General features: G+C 31.6%; 1 protein-coding gene across 1 annotated transcript in view; it reads left to right on the forward strand.

The window, feature by feature from the left end:
* LOC102802824 (small ribosomal subunit protein mS29-like) overlaps positions 1-19,654 on the forward strand; it is a 45,621-nt gene that overhangs the window by 21,109 nt on the left and 4,858 nt on the right. Inside the window, exons 4-5 of the mRNA XM_085506985.1 lie at positions 2,007-2,108; positions 8,349-8,550. Coding sequence (XP_085363111.1) covers positions 2,007-2,108; positions 8,349-8,550 — 304 coding nt within the window. The remainder of the gene's footprint in view (positions 1-2,006; positions 2,109-8,348; positions 8,551-19,654) is intronic.

Consider the following 19,654-nt stretch of genomic DNA (forward strand, 5'->3'; position numbering starts at 1 on the left):
TTTTTCATTGGATATGAATAAGGAGTTGTATCCCATTTCAGTTCCATGAGTTTGAGTCGAATGAATTTAAATTGTATAGTCCTGAGCATGTTACTGCACATAAATGCAATGCATTATGGGAGATAACTAAATTTTACACTACTGAGCATGTTACTGCACATATATGCAATGCATTATGGGATACAACCATTGTATTTAATTGAATAATATTTTCATACTGTTAACAGACTAAATTATATGTAAATTTTTTTTAAATTTTAACAAAATCAGGGTTCCTATCAATAGTAGTATACAACTTTTTCATCCCAAGTCACTAAGCAAAATTTTGGGATTTGAAGAAATAATCGCACAATAGAAACCAGTGTAAAAATGCACTTTTCATGACCTTTAATAAGTAATCTAATCTGATCATCTCCCCATTTTTTTTCAAAAATATGACTATCATGACATATAATCTTCAAATCAGTTTCATGATTGACTCATAGATTTAAATTTAAGAATAGTCATGGCTAGATTAACAATAACAAGTTACGAATACATTTTAAAAGCTCTAACAATCTTTGATATTTTTCTAAATGAAAGGTTTCATGGTATATATGAAAAACAGTGAGTTTCGAACTTGTTTCCATGGAAACCATCAATTTCACTATAATCTAATATTTCAATCTGATTAAAATAAGATCCTAGTTTGGGCTTTTTTTTTTTTTTTTTTTTTTTTTTTTTTTTTTTTTTTTTTTTTTGTTACCCGGTAAAATAATATCATTAATATTTTTTTCATATATTCTATTTTTTTTTTTTCAAAATTTATTTGCTGGTATTTTTTTAAGTTTTGGTAATCGCGAAATTTACCAAAACTTAAAAAAATACCAGCAAATAAATTTTGAAAAAAAAATAATAGAATATATGAAAAAAATATTAATGATATTATTTTAACAAAAAAACAAAAAACAAAAAAAGCCCAAACTAGGATCTTATTTTAATCAGATTGCTAATATTTATGCATGAAGTCAATTGATTTGAACGAACAAGTTTAAAATTATGACTTGTCTTTTGTGAATTGATATAATTTTGTAATGTCATTTTAATTTTTTGACCGTCAGCTTAAAACTTGGTCCTTTAAATTACAAAAAAATACATGTAGCTATGTGCAGTGGACTGACATCCACGATGTTGTAGCACTATTGCTGTCAATTTGATGATTTTTAATAAGTGCTTGTTTTTGGCCTAGTTGATGTAAGTATTTAAGTTAAATTCCATCATGAGAATATGTTGTGTGTCATAATTCCGAACATAGAGTATAACATTTGTGACAGTATATCAAGATATTGTATGTACGTAAATTGCATATTGTTATTACGCATAACCTTACAGAGCCTTGACCCAAATCTTGAGTGTTTTGTGTCTGGAAATATCATATGTATGATAACGTATATTATGAATAGTATTTTCAGTACTGTAAAATGACTAATTTTCACTGGGTTTAAATTTCACTGATTTACCATTTCAGGCATATTCAGTGGGTTTTAAATTCACGGTTTCATCATTTAGATAATGTGTTTTATGCTAAATTTTACATATTCACTGTGTTTTAATTTAGCGCATTTTTCCAGTCAGCGAAATAAGCCAAATTAAAACCCAGTGAATAATTACCCCCTTTACAGTATCTTATTCAATATGTTATTTGATATGGATAGATATATACATGTATGGAGGATGAAGATAACAAAAAGACTTAATAAATCCTAGGGTTACAGCATGGAGTTATGGGACATATTCTAATCTACACTTTAAGCTATATGTATTTGTTGTTCTAGAAATTGAGTATTAAAACAATTTGCTGCAAGTTTAAATCTGACTATAATATATATCTAGAGATGGGAGAGGGTAAATGGTTTGAGTTATCAAACAATAACACCCCATACGTACTGCCCTCCCCTTTCCTCTCCCATCACATCATGTTTCCTTTTGTTTGGTATGTATTCTATCAATTAAATATTTTCTTACAGGCCATGCACAGTCAACGTCATGAAGGCCAATTTTATACAATATGCAAAGATGATGTTAACAAATACTTTCCAGTTGGATTCCCACAAAGATTTGAAAAACAGGTGAGATAAAAGTATTTTGATACATATTATATTCTCTAAGCATTTCTCACATGCTAATATTTTTACTGAATACTGTAAAATACTTTATTTTCACTCAGAATTTATTTTTGCTATTTTCGCTGAAGGGTTGATTCAATGAAAATAAAATCCAGCGAATATATCTGTTTTCTATATTTTATATTCTACTCATCAAAAATCAGTGAAAATTATTCGATACAAAATGCCCAAAAAGCCTTTTTTCAGCGAAAATTTATTCCAGCTAAAATAAAGTATTTTACAATATTATATTATGCCTTGTTGGAATTCTTTCAAATTGAATTGTGATTTTGTTATATTGATGATTATTTGTAATTTGTTGAGCAAAATATCCAAAATATCCTAAGATGCAAAAAACTGAATCTCAAACGAATATACATTGACATGTCTGCATGTAGGTAATTGATTTTCCTTTATTGACATGAAGTGTCCAGCCAGAATATGTTTCGAATGCCATAAATTATGTATTTTGTGTTTGACACATACCATATGAGGTTATTCCACCTTCACACAAAATATACATGAAGGCAGTATGTTGATTGTATTGACCAACACGTAGCAGAGGTTGATGCCATCCCATACTGCCTAAGTGGCATACTTTGCAGGATCCTCATAATAACATTATTATTATACATGTTTTCTGTTTGTAGTCGTTTAGTATTAAAGATATAGCAGCCCGAAATTGACCAACACGTGGCAGAGGTTGATGCCATCCCATACTGCCTAAGTGGCATACTTTGCAGGATCCTCATAATAACATTATTATTATACATGTTTTCTGTTTGTAGTCATTTAGTAAGATATAGCAGCCCAAAATTGACCAACACGTGGCAGAGGTTGATGCCATCCCATACTGCCTAAGTGGCATGCTTTTCAGAATTCTCATAATAAAATTATTATTATACATGTTTTCTGTTTGTAGTCATTTAGTAAGATATAGCAGCCCAAAATTGACCAACACGTGGCAGAGGTTGATGCCATCCCATACTGCCTAAGTGGCATACTTTGCAGGATCCTCATAATAACATTATTATTATTATACATGTTTTCTGTTTGTAGTCGTTTAGTAAGATATAGCAGCCCAAAATGCCAGTGAAAATATTTGTACTTGTGTGATCATTTGCGATAAGTGAAACAACTGTATTTCAGTCACATGCTACATTGTTGCATCCGATGTAAACATAGGAAAATGTTTGAATGTATATATTGCACACATATTCCAAAATAAGGAAGGACATTCAAATATTTTCAAACACAAACAAGATATATTACAACATATTATTTGAAATCAAATTTTCGTTTTTGGCTCATCATATCATATGTCTTAAAATTAAGGAAGGACATTCAAATATTTTCAAACACAAACAAGATATATTACAACGTATTATTTGAAATCAAATTTTCATTCTTGGCTCATCATCACTTCATATGTCTTAAAACCTCTGAAAGCAATTTTCTAGACTTTACAAACTTAGTAAAAATTTGATATATTTATTCACCTGCCCCTAGGACAGACAATTTATACATGTACCTATCCCAACTAAAATCTGCTCGTCTGAGACAGGTGGACAGGCCTTAATTTCAACCCCTGTCAGATGTATAATAAGACTGCAATAATAGGTGAATAATAGGTGACAATAATATAATAGTGTTTTATATGGTATTTTGTAGTCACTAAAATATTTCTATATTTATGAAAACCGAAGCATGATTTATGATGAAAATATATACCATCTGTTCAGCCAATAACAACATGTACCAGTATATGTATCAGTGTTTTTTTTTAATGAATATAATCGTACATAATTTATTAGATATATATGACCTTGTGCCAATTATTAAAAATATATGATCAGGTGTCAACTATTAGGAATGTAACCTTATGTCAAATATTAGGAATATGACCTTTTGTCGACTATTAGGAATGTGACCTTATGTCAACTATTAGGAATATGACCTTATGTCAAATATTAGGAATATGACCTTATGTCAACTATTAGGAATATGACCTTATGTCAAATATTAGGAATGTGACCTTATGTCAACTATTAGGAATGTGACCTTATGTCAACTATTAGGAATGTAACCTTATGTCAAATATTAGGAATATGACCTTTTGTCAACTATTACCTAGGAATATAACTATGTCAACTATTAGGAATATGACCTTATGTCAACTACCGTATTAGGAATATGACCTTATGTCAACTATTAGGAATATGACCTTATGTCAACTATTACCTAGGAATATGACCTTATGTCAACTATTAGGAATATGACCTTATGTCAACTACCGTATTAGGAATATGACCTTGTGTCAACTAATATGAATATGACCTTGTGTCAACTATTATCTAGGAATATGACCTTGTGTCAACTATTACCTAGGAATATGACCCTATGTCAACTATTAGGAATATGACCTTATGTCAACTATTAGGAATATGACCTTATGTCAACTATTATGAATATGACCTTATGTCAACTATTAGGAATATGACCTTATGTCTACTATTAGGAATATGACCTTATGTCAACTATTAGGAATATGACCTTATGTCAACTACCGTATTAGGAATATGACCTTGTGTCAACTAATATGAATATGACCTTGTGTCAACTAATATGAATATGACCTTGTGTCAACTATTACCTAGGAATATGACCTTGTGTCAACTATTACCTAGGAATATAACCCTATGTCAACTATTAGGAATATGACCTTATGTCAACTATTAGGAATATGACCTTATGTCAACTGTTGCTGTTGTTGTTGTTGTTGGTGCACCCAAAAATGGCATGATGAATCACTATTAAAATATATAGTCATAACATAATTTTATTTCATTACTGATTGGCCATGACGTCAATGCCATACCATGTTAAAACACATGTGTAGATGTGTAATTTGTGTGTATATTTAATATGCATATTATTCTATTAATTATCATTCTACTAATAACTACCCATGAAACCCATGGCAGGTAACTAGTGCTCCTAAATTACTTTAACTTTATTCCACAAATCCATCAAGGCAAAATGTATCACTGATCCAATGCCATTGATTCATCTAGCATAATATGACCTGGTGTAGTTGAGTGAAACTAATTAGTGTTGAAACTTGTTTGAATGACGCCAGCTGAAAACAAATAGTCTACCTAATTTTCAATAATTGATTATTAAAATAGATTATAGTCATTATAGGATTATTAAATGCAATATTGTAATTAAAATGTTAACTACTGAAGGGTTATTATTAATGAATTTTTGATTATTAAGATATTATGAAAATGAAATTAGTAAAAAAAAATTATGTTGACTCACTCAGGTCAATAAACTAATTGCACATGTCTATTTTTCCATAAATTTTTCTTTAAATTTTCACCAAATGACTATAATTTAAGGTTTTTAAAAATATTGAACAAACTATGCAGGTTGTTGGAATATTGACAAAAGTTGTATTTTTTTTTTGAAGTTAATAGTGTACAAACAATACTACTGGTACTTAATTTTGCAAGATGGTGAAAATTGTAGCAATAAAAACGTCACTGGGATGTTGAAGACACACAGACGTACAAATGTCATTAAATCTCTAAATTGTGAAAAATGCTACCAACAAAATTTAAATGGTAGACAGAATGTTCAACAGGCAGAAATGAGATGTTTTTTTTTGTTTTGTTTTTTTGAGAAATGAAATATTTGTTAGTGGGTCTTATAATTTTATCATTTGTGTTTGCTTGTCTACTTATCCCTTGAATTGTACTTTTATCTCAGACATGATTTGACTGATCACATTCAAACTTCACACATTCATCACATTCATGCACGTGTATTCAATTCAAGATAGCCGAGTATTGGGCATTTTAGTGCTAAATGTTGATAAAAATGAATATGGCTGATTGGCAACCATCCAACTGAATATGGCTGATTGGCACCCATTTTATGATCCACCTGAATATGGCTGATTGGCACCCATTTTATGATCCAACTGAATATGGCTGGTTGACAACCATTTTATGATCAAACTAAATATGGCTGATTGGCACCCATTTTATAATCCAACTGAATATGGCTTATTGCATTCATTTTATGATCCAACTGAATATGGCTGATTGGCACCCATTGTATGATCTATTAAAACTGAATATGGCTGATTGGCACCCATTTTATGATCCAACTGAATATGGCTGATTGGCAACCATTTTATAATCCAACTGAATATGGCTGATTGGTACCCATTGTATGATCAAACTGAATATGGCTGATTGGCACCCATTGTATGATCTATTTAAACTGAATATGGCTGATTGGCACCCATTTTATGATCCAACTGAATATGGCTGATTGGCAACCATTTTATAATCCAACTGAATATGGCTGATTGGTACCCATTGTATGATCAAACTGAATATGGCTGATTGGCACCCATTTTATGATCCAACTGAATATGGCTGATTGCACCAATTTTATGATCCAACTGAATATGGCTGATTGCACCAATTTTATGATCCAACTGAATATGGCTGATTGGCACCCATTTTATGATCCAACTGAATATGGCTGATTGGCAACCATTTTATAATCCAACTGAATATGGCTGATTGGTACCCATTGTATGATCTATTTAAACTGAATATGGCTGATTGGCACCCATTTTATGATCCAACTGAATATGGCTGATTGGCAACCATTTTATGATCAAACTAAATATGGCTGATTGGCACCCATTGTATGATCAAACTGAATATGGCTGATTGGCACCCATTGTATGATCAAACTGAATATGGCTGATTGGCACCCATTGTATGATCAAACTAAATATGGCTTATTGCACTCATTTTATGATCCAACTGAATATGGCTGATTGGCACCCATTGTATGATCAAACTAAATATGGCTTATTGCACTCATTTTATGATCAAACTAAATATGGCTGATTGGCACCCATTGTATGATCAAACTGAATATGGCTGATTGGCACCCATTGTATGATCCAACTGAATATGGCTGATTGGCACCCATTGTATGATCAAACTAAATATGGCTTATTGCACTCATTTTATGATCCAACTGAATATGGCTGATTGGCACCCATTTTATGATCTATTTAAACTGAATATGGCTGATTGGCACCCATTTTATGATCCAACTGAATATGGCTGATTGGCACCCATTGTATGATCAAACTGAATATGGCTGATTGGCACCCATTGTATGATCAAACTGAATATGGCTGATTGCACCCATTGTATGATCAAACTAAATATGGCTTATTGCACTCATTTTATGATCAAACTAAATATGGCTGATTGGCACCCATTGTATGATCAAACTAAATATGGCTTATTGCACTCATTTTATGATCAAACTAAATATGGCTGATTGGCACCCATTTTATGATCCAACTGAATATGGCTGATTGGCAACCATTTTATGATCAAACTAAATATGGCTGATTGGCACCCATTGTATGATCCAACTGAATATGGCTGATTGGCACCCATTGTATGATCAAACTAAATATGGCTTATTGCACTCATTTTATGATCCAACTGAATATGGCTGATTGGCACCCATTTTATGATCTATTTAAACTGAATATGGCTGATTGGCACCCATTTTATGATCCAACTGAATATGGCTGATTGGCACCCATTGTATGATCAAACTAAATATGGCTTATTGCACTCATTTTATGATCCAACTGAATATGGCTGATTGGCACCCATTTTATGATCTATTTAAACTGAATATGGCTGATTGGCACCCATTTTATGATCCAACTGAATATGGCTGATTGGCAACCATTTTATAATCCAACTGAATATGGCTGATTGGTACCCATTGTATGATCAAACTGAATATGGCTGATTGGCACCCATTGTATGATCAAACTAAATATGGCTGATTGGCACCCATTTTATGATCCAACTGAATATGGCTGATTGCACCCATTTTATGATCCAACTAAATATGGCTGATTGGCACCCATTGTATGATCCAACTGAATATGGCTGATTGGCACCCATTTTATGATCTAACTGAATATGGCTGATTGGCACCCATTTTATGATCAAACTAAATATGGCTGATTGGCACCCATTGTATGATCTAACTGAATCATGCTGATTAGCCTCACAGAATAGTTGCATAACTTCAAATATTAAAAAAACTAATCAACCAATATTTTGTATTTAAAAACAGTTAAACACTTTCAATGAAGCAGCTTTAATGATCAGAAAACCAGCACTTGAAGTTATCCAGTCACTACAAGAGACTACATATGAGAACCCACCTGTACGATATGTCTTCTATGGTAAGAAGGGAAGTGGTAAGACTTTAAGTCTGGCACATGTCATGCATTATTGTTTTACTGAAGGCTGGCTTGTAGTGCATGTACCATCAGGTGAGTCCATCAAAGAGCATTTATTTTTTAGCTCCGCTGTCGACTTTGTCAAGCGGAGATTATCATATGTCATTGAGTGATTTTCTGCCGTCGTCCGTGTCAACTTTTTACTATTTTGACTTCTTCTTGAAAACTACAATTCTTATTGCTTTGAGACTTTGTGTATATGTTCCTTGGGCAGACCTCTCTCAGACTTGTTCATTTCGTGATGATATCTTCAATTCTCTAATTTTGATGAATATTTTTGTCATTTTGGGTAAAAAGTTGTCTGATTGCTTTGACATTACATATATAGGTACTACAGGAAGACTTCTCTCAGATTTGTTCATTTCATGATGATATCTTCAATTCTCTAATTTTGATGAATATTTTTGTAATTTTTAGTAAAAAGTGATATTTTCGACTTCTTGTTAAAAATCATAAGTTTGATTGCTTTGATACTATACATATAAGTACCTCAGGTAGACCTCTCTCAGATTTGTTCATTTTCTAATGATATATTCAGTTCTTTTAATTGAAACGTGCATTGCTAACCTTGGAGCTATCTCAGTCGTGAGGCTGCTTGTTTGCGATATCATTTTGGCTCCCATGGTAACAGCAAAATGATAGTGAATATTAAGGGTCTAGCCAATCTGATTAAAATATGATGTAGTGTATGGGCTTTAATTATTTTGGCTATAAACTTATTTTAATTTTTTATTACTTTTGTTATTAATGCCTTTTTATTTTATTATTTTACTTTGATTTCGATTTTGTGTATTTTTTTTAATTCCGCCCTACCTACATCTGATCCGACGCCTATGTAAGTCCCGTTCAAATCTCGCGTAAATAACAACCAATCACAGCCCCCCTTTTATACAGGCTGTCGGTTGCTTACTTTTCAGTGTAGCGATACTCTACGGGCAATCTTTCTGTACATTATATTTTGCCCACTTGAATAAACCATCAATAGAAAATTGTTAGTATATTTTTATTTACAAAAGAAATTCCACAGCATTTTACAATTTAGTCATTGCATTTAGTATTTTTTTCACTTCCAACAAATGTGTACACTTCCAGATACATCTTCGCCAGCCAAGGTTCGTTCATTCAGTCATGGCTTCAATTTTACATCAAAAACTGAGCATAATTATCTAGAATGGAAGCAAAAAAAATAAGTAAATCGTAATGATTAGAACACTGTAAACAGCTATAGTAAACAATGCAAACTGATTTTAAATTGTATAACAGTCACCGGCCCACGGCATCGACGCAGAAAATTGGAGCAATGTGTTCCAAATAAAAAATATTTTATTCCAGTCCAAATCAGCTCAATTACTTTAATAAAGAGTTATTGCATAATGTACAAAATGTCGATACATTTTTACCTTGCCGTACCATCAAAGATGGAAGGGAAAGGTATATTAAGGGAAAAATTTTGTCCGGCGTTGTCGTCGTCGTCGTCGTTGTTGTTGTCGTCGTTAATAATTGTTATTGTGTGCATAATAACTTTACTAATTCTATTCCAAACTTTATCAAACTTGGTCACCTTATTCATCAGTATAAAGTCTTCCCTGAGTTTGAACAACAGATGTCCTGTATGAAAATATCATGCAAAAATTGAGAAAATCTGATAAAATATTTTGACTGTTTCTACTTGACTGATCACTGGTGATACACATCAAAGGTCACTGATCTCAGTGGAAATATGCATTGTTGTATGTGTTCAATGAAGCAAATGATTTATCTTGTAATAATATCCTTGGTAATGTATCTCAGAATCCCATACTGGGTTTCAAAACCAACTCATGGAGAGATTGCACAGTCTGATACACATTTGCAAACCTACCAATAAAATCTTTACAGAAAACAAGATGTCAGAAAATCAATATAAGCACTGCTATGAACTGGGTGCCAAACTTTGATCAAGATCTGAAGCTAATAGAAAATCTCTTCAGTCAAAAGTTATCAAATCAAAAACAATACATAAAAAATACATTAAAAGCAAAACATTTCATCCACATTTTAAAAAGAAAATTATTCTAAAATATATGTATTCTGTATTTGACAAACAGTTCATTCGACAAATGAAAACTCACAGGAATATGTTTCAGCTATTAGAACAGAATGATAGAGTTTTTATAATACTAGTTTAAAAACGCACTTCAGAGATTGCAGTGTTTGAAGATGTAGTTTCTCAGGAGGCAACAGTACTGTTGACTTCTCCCTCCACTGGACACCAACTATTTAAGTTGATTTGCATACAAAGCAGAGCTTGCAACATGATAGCTATTCATAAAGGGTGTTTTTTTTACTTTTCATATAATACAGTAGTCACACAATGAGGCAGTTCATATTTGTCTCAGTGAATCATTCATTTTTGACAGACACCTGTACAAAATACTTGAACTAAAGCCAGCTAAATTTTTCTGTTATCTTGCATGTTTTATGAATCTATTCACATCTAAATGCAGCACTTTTTTTTTTCAATGAGACATTTGTTTTTATACTAAAATATCTGAATTACTTTCAATAAAGCTGGAAATTATGTTCCTTAAAATAATTAAACAAATAAGGCACCAATGTTTTTGTAAGATATTTACATCTTTTAAGGACATTTGGTAGACTGATTCCCCACTGTTGGTTCAACCTCAAAACTTGTTTGTATTCAAAATTAATTATGACAATGCATATTTATATTGAAACAAACTATGATAAAGGGAATTATATTATATTTGTTATTGTGTGCACAATAACTTTATTAATTCTATTCCAAACTTCACCAAACTTGGTCACCTTATTTATCAGTATAAAGTCTTCCCTGAGTTTGAACAACAGATGTCCTGTATGAAAATATCATGCAAAATTGAGAAAATCTGATAAAATATTTTGACTGTTTCTACTTGACTGATCACTGGTGATATGCATCAAAGGTCACTGATCTCAATGGAAATGTCATTGTTGTATGTGTTCAATGAAGCAAATCAATCATCTTGTAATAATATTTTTGGTAATGTATCTCCCAAATCCCATGGGAATACTATACTGGGTTTCAAAACCAACTCATGGAGAGATTTTTTGCAGTCTGATACACATTTGCAAACCTACCAATAAAATCTTTACAGAAAACAATATGTCAGAAAATCAATATAAGCACTCCTATGAACTGGATGCCAAACTTTGATCAAGATCTGAAGCTAATAGAAAATCTGTTTAGTTCAAAGTTATCAAATCAAAAACAATACATAAAAAAATACATAAAAAGCAAAACGTTGCATCCCCATTTTGAAAAGAAAATTGTACTAAAATATGTGTATTCTGTATTTGACAAACAGTTCATTCGACAAATGAAAATTCACAGGAATTTGTTTCAGCTATTAGAACAGCATGATAGAGCTTTTATAATACTAATTTAAAAATGCACTTCAAAAACAAAGATTGTAGTTTGAAGATGTAGATTCTCAGGAGGCAACAGTACTGTTGACTTTTCTCTCCACTGGACACAACTAACTATTTAAGTTTATTTGCATACAAAGCAGAGCTTGCAACATGATAGCAATTCATAGAGGGTGTTTTTTTTTTACTTTTCATATAATACAGTACAATTAATATAATAAGGCAGTTCATATTTGTGTCAGTGAATCAAGAATTTTTGACATACACCTGTACAAAATATTCAGACAAAAGCCAGCTAAGATTTTCTGTTATCTTACATGTTTTATGAATCTATTAAGGTAGCGGGACTATTATTTGCATACTTGTTTTCATCTTCTAATTGTGACTAAATGACTACAAATAGACCCAGGAAAGTATATATTTTTAGAATCGCCAGACTTCAAGCTTTTCACAAGTGTATTTTGCATGGCCGTATCTGCATTCTACGACGCGTTACTCAACCAAAGGTGAAAAATTACTTTTTCTGTAAAAAAAATAATTACGCATTTATGCTGGCGATAAGAAGTATTTTTTTCACTTTTCCTAGTTGTTTAATAGTCTGGTAAATTGAATGTGTCTGGTCAGTTTTATTCAAGCAACGCGTTTTAAAAAATAGTGTGCTGAATTTCAATTACTGTTTTAGTCGCATTGCCTCCAACTCAAACCACAACTCGTTGGTAAATAATCGATGAAATAGTTTGTCTGGACACATTCAAGTTCCTCTCACTGTCACCTTAAAGCTGTGAAAATTTGGTGTTAATCCGACGATAATAAGTATACATTATTTTTTGTTAAAGACCTTGTATTTTGAAAAACATAAACTCCTAGAAAACGTCCATGAAGTAACAGCAAAGATTTACAAGCTTGTTTATCGGCACAATCAATTAGTTTTCCCATCAAGGTCTGTTTTTACATGTGTAGGGACATCCAAATGTGTAAGGCTATTGGAAACCAAACAAATAAAGGAATGGGATAGCTATAATTGGATAAAATCGGCAGATGAAAACACCATAATCAATGATTTTTTTCAGTGGCTGTGTGACCTTGTGTCTGACATATTCATATGCAAATGATTAATCTGTGAAACAAATAGGGGCGGAGACAAACCACTCAAATGTTTGGAAACACTAATTGTGTGTCAGATAGCTACTGATAACACATCCTAACATTGCTTTGTCTTGAGTTTATCTTTGAAACTTATAGGCACACAGATTAAACCTGTGTTGTTGATTTTGGAAAACACTACTGAAGCTGCCTTGCTTCCCTTCAGAAAATCCACATTTTAACCAACTTACATGACATTCTATGTTATGTTGACTTTATCACATGAAAGTTTATAGTGCATTTCATCAATTAATAAATAAATGTGAAAATCGTAATTTTCAACACAAATAATAGTCTCGCTACCTTAACGTCTAAATGCAGCACTTTTTTTCTGTGATGCATTTTTCTGCATTTGTTTTTATACTAAAATATCTGAATAACTTTGAATAAAGCTGGAAATTTTGTCCCTTAAAATAATTAAACAAATAAGGCACCAATGTTTTTGTAAGATATTTACATCTTTTAAGGACATTTGGTAGACTGATTCCCCACTGTTGGTTCAACCCCAAAATTTGTTTGTATTCGAAATTAATTATGACAATGCATGTTTATATTGAAACAAACTATGAAAAAGGGAAATATTATATAACAAAGGGCAAGGTCACCAGAGTTTAACTATGTTTATGAATATTTACAGCTACGGCTTCAATACCATAGACGATTTTGGCCCGATCTTCAACAAAACATCACCCGTCTCCAGGGCAAGCGACTAGAAAAAGACGCCGGTGGTCGGTCGAACCGGTGGAAACAAAATCGTCAGTCCCAGAATAACTACGCATAATAACGATCTAAACTCGAACTATTCGAGCCACAATATTAACATAAAAATGATTTTCGTTGCATTTGACAATGATAAACTTACAGAAAAACCATGTAATTCTCGGTCACTAACGTCGGTATAGTCCGCCAGTTCATTTGAGTGTGTTTGCCACCTGACTCTGCCCGGTGACGTCATCATGTGCGCTATAGAAGGAGGTCTGTGATTCGTTGACTAAAATCGTCAATAGTGGGTCTCGTTGAAAACTCGTTGTATAGGCATCGAGTCAGATGTATGTAGGGCAGAATTAAAAAAAGAAAAAAAAATCTAAATCAAAGTAAAAATTAATAAAATAAAAAGGCATTAATAACAAAAGTAATAAAAAATAAAATTAAAATAAGTTTATAGCCAAAATAATTAAAGCCCGTACACTACATCAGATTTTAATCAGATTGGTGTCCAGCCTTCCGGGCTAGGAGACCTATTATTATTGTTAAAATTCACTTCTTTCTTCTCCAACATTTTTTTTTGTCAAACTATTTATGAGAACTGCGAAAGTCACTGTGAGACTACATGTTTCAAAATCCTAGCGAAATTCCTTACTGTAAGATCCCTTGTGAAATTTACTGTAAAATACTTTATTTTCGCTGAAAGGATGATTGAGTGAAAATAAATCCCAGCGAATATACCTTTTTTCCTATATTTTACATTCAACTCATCAAAAATCAGTGGGAAAAAAATTCTATAAATAACACCAAAAAAAGCCTTTTCAGCGAAAATTAATTCCAGCCAAAATAAAGTATTTTACAGTAGTTAAGTGTTGAAATATCGATCTTTGTGAGGGAAATATGGCATTGAAATACCCTTTACTTCATTAAAACTGACTATCATCAAATATTCAGCACGCCCTTAATGTTGAAACACATGCAATGTTTTGATGCTACTATGGTACTCTGATTTTGATTGGCCTGTTTTTCCATTCAATTGCACAGACAATGGAGTGAACAAAAAATGGTTAATTAACAAATATTATTCTTTATTGGAACTTTTATGATCGTTTTCTTATTTATTATAATAATAAATAGTATAATCTTAGTTTATACAGGAGAACATAATTTTAAAATTTCAAAAATCGTTTCTGCCTCAATAGATGTAATTATAAATGCATATCTGAATGACTGTGTGACACTGATGTGAATTCTTTAACACTCAATATTGTCCTAGATTTTAGGAAAGGTATACACACATTAGAGACCACACAAATTATACTTTGTATGTTAAAGGTAGCAAACAGCACATGGATATCAGAGTGTTGTGCTGTATTTTCAAATTATGAATTTATTCATGGAAATTGACAAGATGTAATGCAGTCAGAATGTTTCTAAAAACGTGTTTACACATCAAGTGAATTCTTATATCAGTACATATGGCTATAAACTCCCAAATCAGTCTCTGAATATGCCACTATAGCATATGGTAACTTACATTGTTATTACATATATTACCCTCCATGACCCCAATTTGTTCCTAACCAGTCAGACATACTTTGAATTAAAATAGAATTCATGCCACATACAAATTGATTTAACACTTACTTACACAAACAGGATATTACAATCTCATTTCACAAACAGAGCGATATTACAGATTGAAATACTTGTACGTAATATAATTTATATTATATAAATATAATTTGGATATTATTCTGTCTTCATTTATTATCGGAAAAGTGTTATTTATATGCAAGTGTACGCTTTGTCTACTTCATGATATTCATCTGTTTTACTCAGACTGAATTCAAACTTTCAAATCATAATTGTGAATTTTAGTCACAAAATAAGAACTCCTCATTAGGGTTAAAGATTTCATTCAATATGGCCGACAGGCAGCCTGCTTTTTTTTTTTAGTTCTCTTGTGTTAATTGTTCTTTTGCTTGTGTATTGAATATTTTGTCTCTGTCATTAATAAGTCAATCAATATATATTGCACAAGGTAACTTAAAAATTAAAGACAAATAAATATATTTTCTTTGTTTAGTTATCCATTTTTCTGACATATAATATTTGATTTTGTAAGTTTCCTTGACTTGTACATCGCGTCTGTTTATCCATCCAACCACAGCTCAAACTCGTACATGTCTGCATGAACCCAGATACATAATTCATTTGTTATTCAAGATGGCCGACTGATGGCTATTTCATCACAAAGCTAAAGCATCTTAAAAAATCCTGAATTGTGTACAAAATCTCGTCATTTGTACGTTTTAAAAATTTACTTCAAATGCCTAAAATAATGGAGGTTATATTTTGTAGTTTTTAATCGTTTCTGGCTCCTGTGTCTACAAAGCACAAATTTTAGGTACTGATGTATGTCTGTCTGTGTTTAATCTCATTCAATCAATATATAAGAATTTCTGGCTGGATTGGAATAGAACTTAGTACATAGCTACTATAATATAAACTGATTTGACATTGGAAGAAATCTGTGCATGCTAAATTTGCATAATAATAAATAAGTTTTAGCATTTTCATTGGGCACCTTTGTACAAATGCATTGATTATATTCTAACAGTTTACTCCAGTAGATTGAACTTTGTTACATGTGTACTGCTTGTGTAGTTTCATGCCTTTTAATTAGTTAATTTGCATACTGTAAATGGGTTAATTATTTACTGGGTTTTAATTTTGCTTATTTCGCTGATTGGAAAATGCGCTAAATTAAAACCCAGTGAATATGTAAAATTTAGCATAGAACACAAATATCTAAATGATAAAACCGTGAATTTTAAACCTACTTAATATGCCTGAAAATTAGTAAATCGGCGAAATTTTAAACCCAGTAAACATTTTTCATTATACAGTAATTGTTTTTAGCATGTTCTATATACTGTAAATGCATTTACTATTCACTGGGTTTTAATTATGCTATTTTCGCTAAATTAAATCTATGTGAATATGTAAAATAATAAATTTCATTATCTCCTTGACAAATTCATGAAATCAAAAGACAGTGAATATGCTCAAAGCGTCAAAATACTGTAAAAGGGTTAATTATTCACTGAGTTTTAATTTTGCTTATTTCGCTGACTGGAAAATGCGCTAAATTAAAACCCAGGGAATATGTAAAATTTAGCATAGAACACATTATCTAAATGATAAAACCGTGAATTTAAAACCTGAATATGCCTGAAATGGTAAATCAGCGAAATTTAAACCCAGTGAAAAATAGTCATTTTACAGTAGTGAAATTAAATGTCAGTGAAAAAAAATGGTTTTACAGTATGTTGTTGCAACAGTTTATCCAATAAATATAAATCTGATAATTTGCATACTGATTAACCATTTCTATCATGTGGTGCGTGTAGATAAATGACTGATATTAATAGTCTCTGCAGTTTAATTAGCTAATTTGCATACTAATTACATGTAACTGTTTTCAGGGTTTTTTTGGAACATATAATACATAAAATAAAATCAGTATACATCCTTGGATCAGAAAGCAACATTTCGTTTTGAATTAATCAATTCAGTTAATTTGCATATGTAGCAATTAGTTAACACAATAGACCTCATTTATTTTATGCCTGGTAAATTTGTGTGCAGCTCTTTCGTTTGATATAATCATTTGTCAACCATAAAGTGGGATGACTAGCTACAATATATGGTGGTACCAGCAAAGTTAACGATTTCTGTAAATAGCAATATACAAGACAATATTAATATGCAACGGACATAGTGTCTATATTTATGCTATTATAATGGAGTAAACAAACCATGAAATTCATTTCCAGTATAATACGTGTATCAATTTCCGTCACATTTGGGTTTGTTATAATTGACAAAATAGGTCACTTAATTGAATCAGCAGTTTTGTAATAGAGCAAAAGCTAACAATGCTATGGTGTGTATTGCTTACCCTGGATATCACTATAGTCTACTATTTGGGAGGGGAGGGGCGTATGTTCCAAGCAATAACTTTTAAAATTATACGCATTTTCCCCCTAAAATGGGTAGACAAATAGTTTTTTGAGGTTGAATGCTTTTATTCAAAACTCTACTAGTAAAAAATACAATATTATACATCTGTAACTGTAACGCCATGAGTTACAGCGTGCCGTAATTTTGCGGTATTTTATGGGGTATTTTCATCCTACCATATAAGGAAAAGCAAATTCCAAATATGGAATGATTACGTGCGTAAGCGTCTTCTAATAATAAAAACAAACATGGCTGCCACCAGGGTTTGACCAGACTTCACACAAAGAAGTTCGCTGATTCTGTTCTAAACTTTTTGGATTTTGGCATTCCCATGATGTTTCCCTTGGAAGGAAAAGATGTATAATAATAAGGTTATTACGAGGATACCTCAAAGTATGCATCGCGTTGGCGTACTGCTGTACTGTCTTTGTACATACTTTGAGATATCCTCGTAATAACCTCATATTATAAACAAATTCTTTGATAAAGTCTTCTAATGTGAACGATTGATTTGTGTGAGAGTTTGTGAATGATTACTACCCTGGAAAAATGCTAGGATGTGCCATCAATACCCCCATTTGCCATGAGTGAGTCACTTTCCCCCAGAATTAACAATTAGTTTGAAGATCAGTTTTAGTGATTATAATTTAATTAACGCTGAAATTGTAGACACTTTAATACATATACAGACACTTGCTGTCCCTTCTAGACGTTTTGGAACCCCACTTGGCAACATTTATAGAATTTTCAAATGAATGTTACCCCCCTCCCCTCTCTCTTAAGCAAGTCTCTGGATCACCCTTAAAATGCAATATTTATCATATTTTATTTTATTTGGGATTTTTTAGTTTCTTCTTTCGTATTTGTTATGCAAATATATTACACTTGTAAATAAAACAAAAAATGGCTACAGATTTACTGTTTGTGTGTTGTCAGTGTAGCTTTTAATCGATGTTGTTAGTAAATAATGTGGGTAATTGGGATTGCGATTTAAATTTCATTCGGGGAACGATGCATAAAATAACAACTAGTTTGCGCCTTTAATTACTCTGCATATTTACTGCCTTGGATATAAATCTTCGATTAATGTCCTATGCTTGACTTGATCACATCTAGACGTATTTAAATGATACCATACTTAAATTAATAAAATGTTTAATTATTCATAAAAATCATTTCAGGTTGATTGTTATCTATGAATTATATATAAAGATGGATACTATTAATTAACAATCTCTTTTTAAACAGAGACTTATTATATGCTCTTCTTCAAAAGACTGGTAAATGTATAACAAGAAAGCATTGCACAAGTACACCATCAGAAAATAATTCCTTTTGATTAAAACACACAATTTTATTTCTAAATTTATTGCTGGGTGCTTTTAACCTAATCAATGCAAGATTCAGTCTTATAATTTTTTTTTTACAAAATATACCTCCTCATTTTTTTTTTCAAAGATTTCTGATCAAGTTGTTATTGGCAATAAGAAAAAATTTCAGTTTGGTCCAAAATTAATATAGAATTTACACAAAAATACATAAAAATTAACAAACTGTTGCATAAATATATTGGCTGGAAAGATGTTCAAATCAGATTCCTATACTGCTGTATGGGTCACGGTAAAAAAAAAAGGATTTGAAAGAATTTATTGTACATGACAAACTTAAAAATACATGTTATTTTTTTGTATGTATGACATTATGTATTATCGCTGTGCTAAGTTTGAATAAAATTGTTCAATATGTATGAAAAATGACTTGCGCACTGATGATAGAAAGGCAAAGAAAACGTTGCTGACACAAAGCCTTTTATAGGTTACTGAGGTCTATACCAAATAAACCTATAATTTCT

This window comes from Saccoglossus kowalevskii, chromosome 13, assembly GCF_978046115.1.
Source record: "Saccoglossus kowalevskii chromosome 13, keSacKowa6.1, whole genome shotgun sequence".
In the NCBI taxonomy this organism is placed as follows: Eukaryota; Metazoa; Hemichordata; class Enteropneusta; family Harrimaniidae; genus Saccoglossus; species Saccoglossus kowalevskii.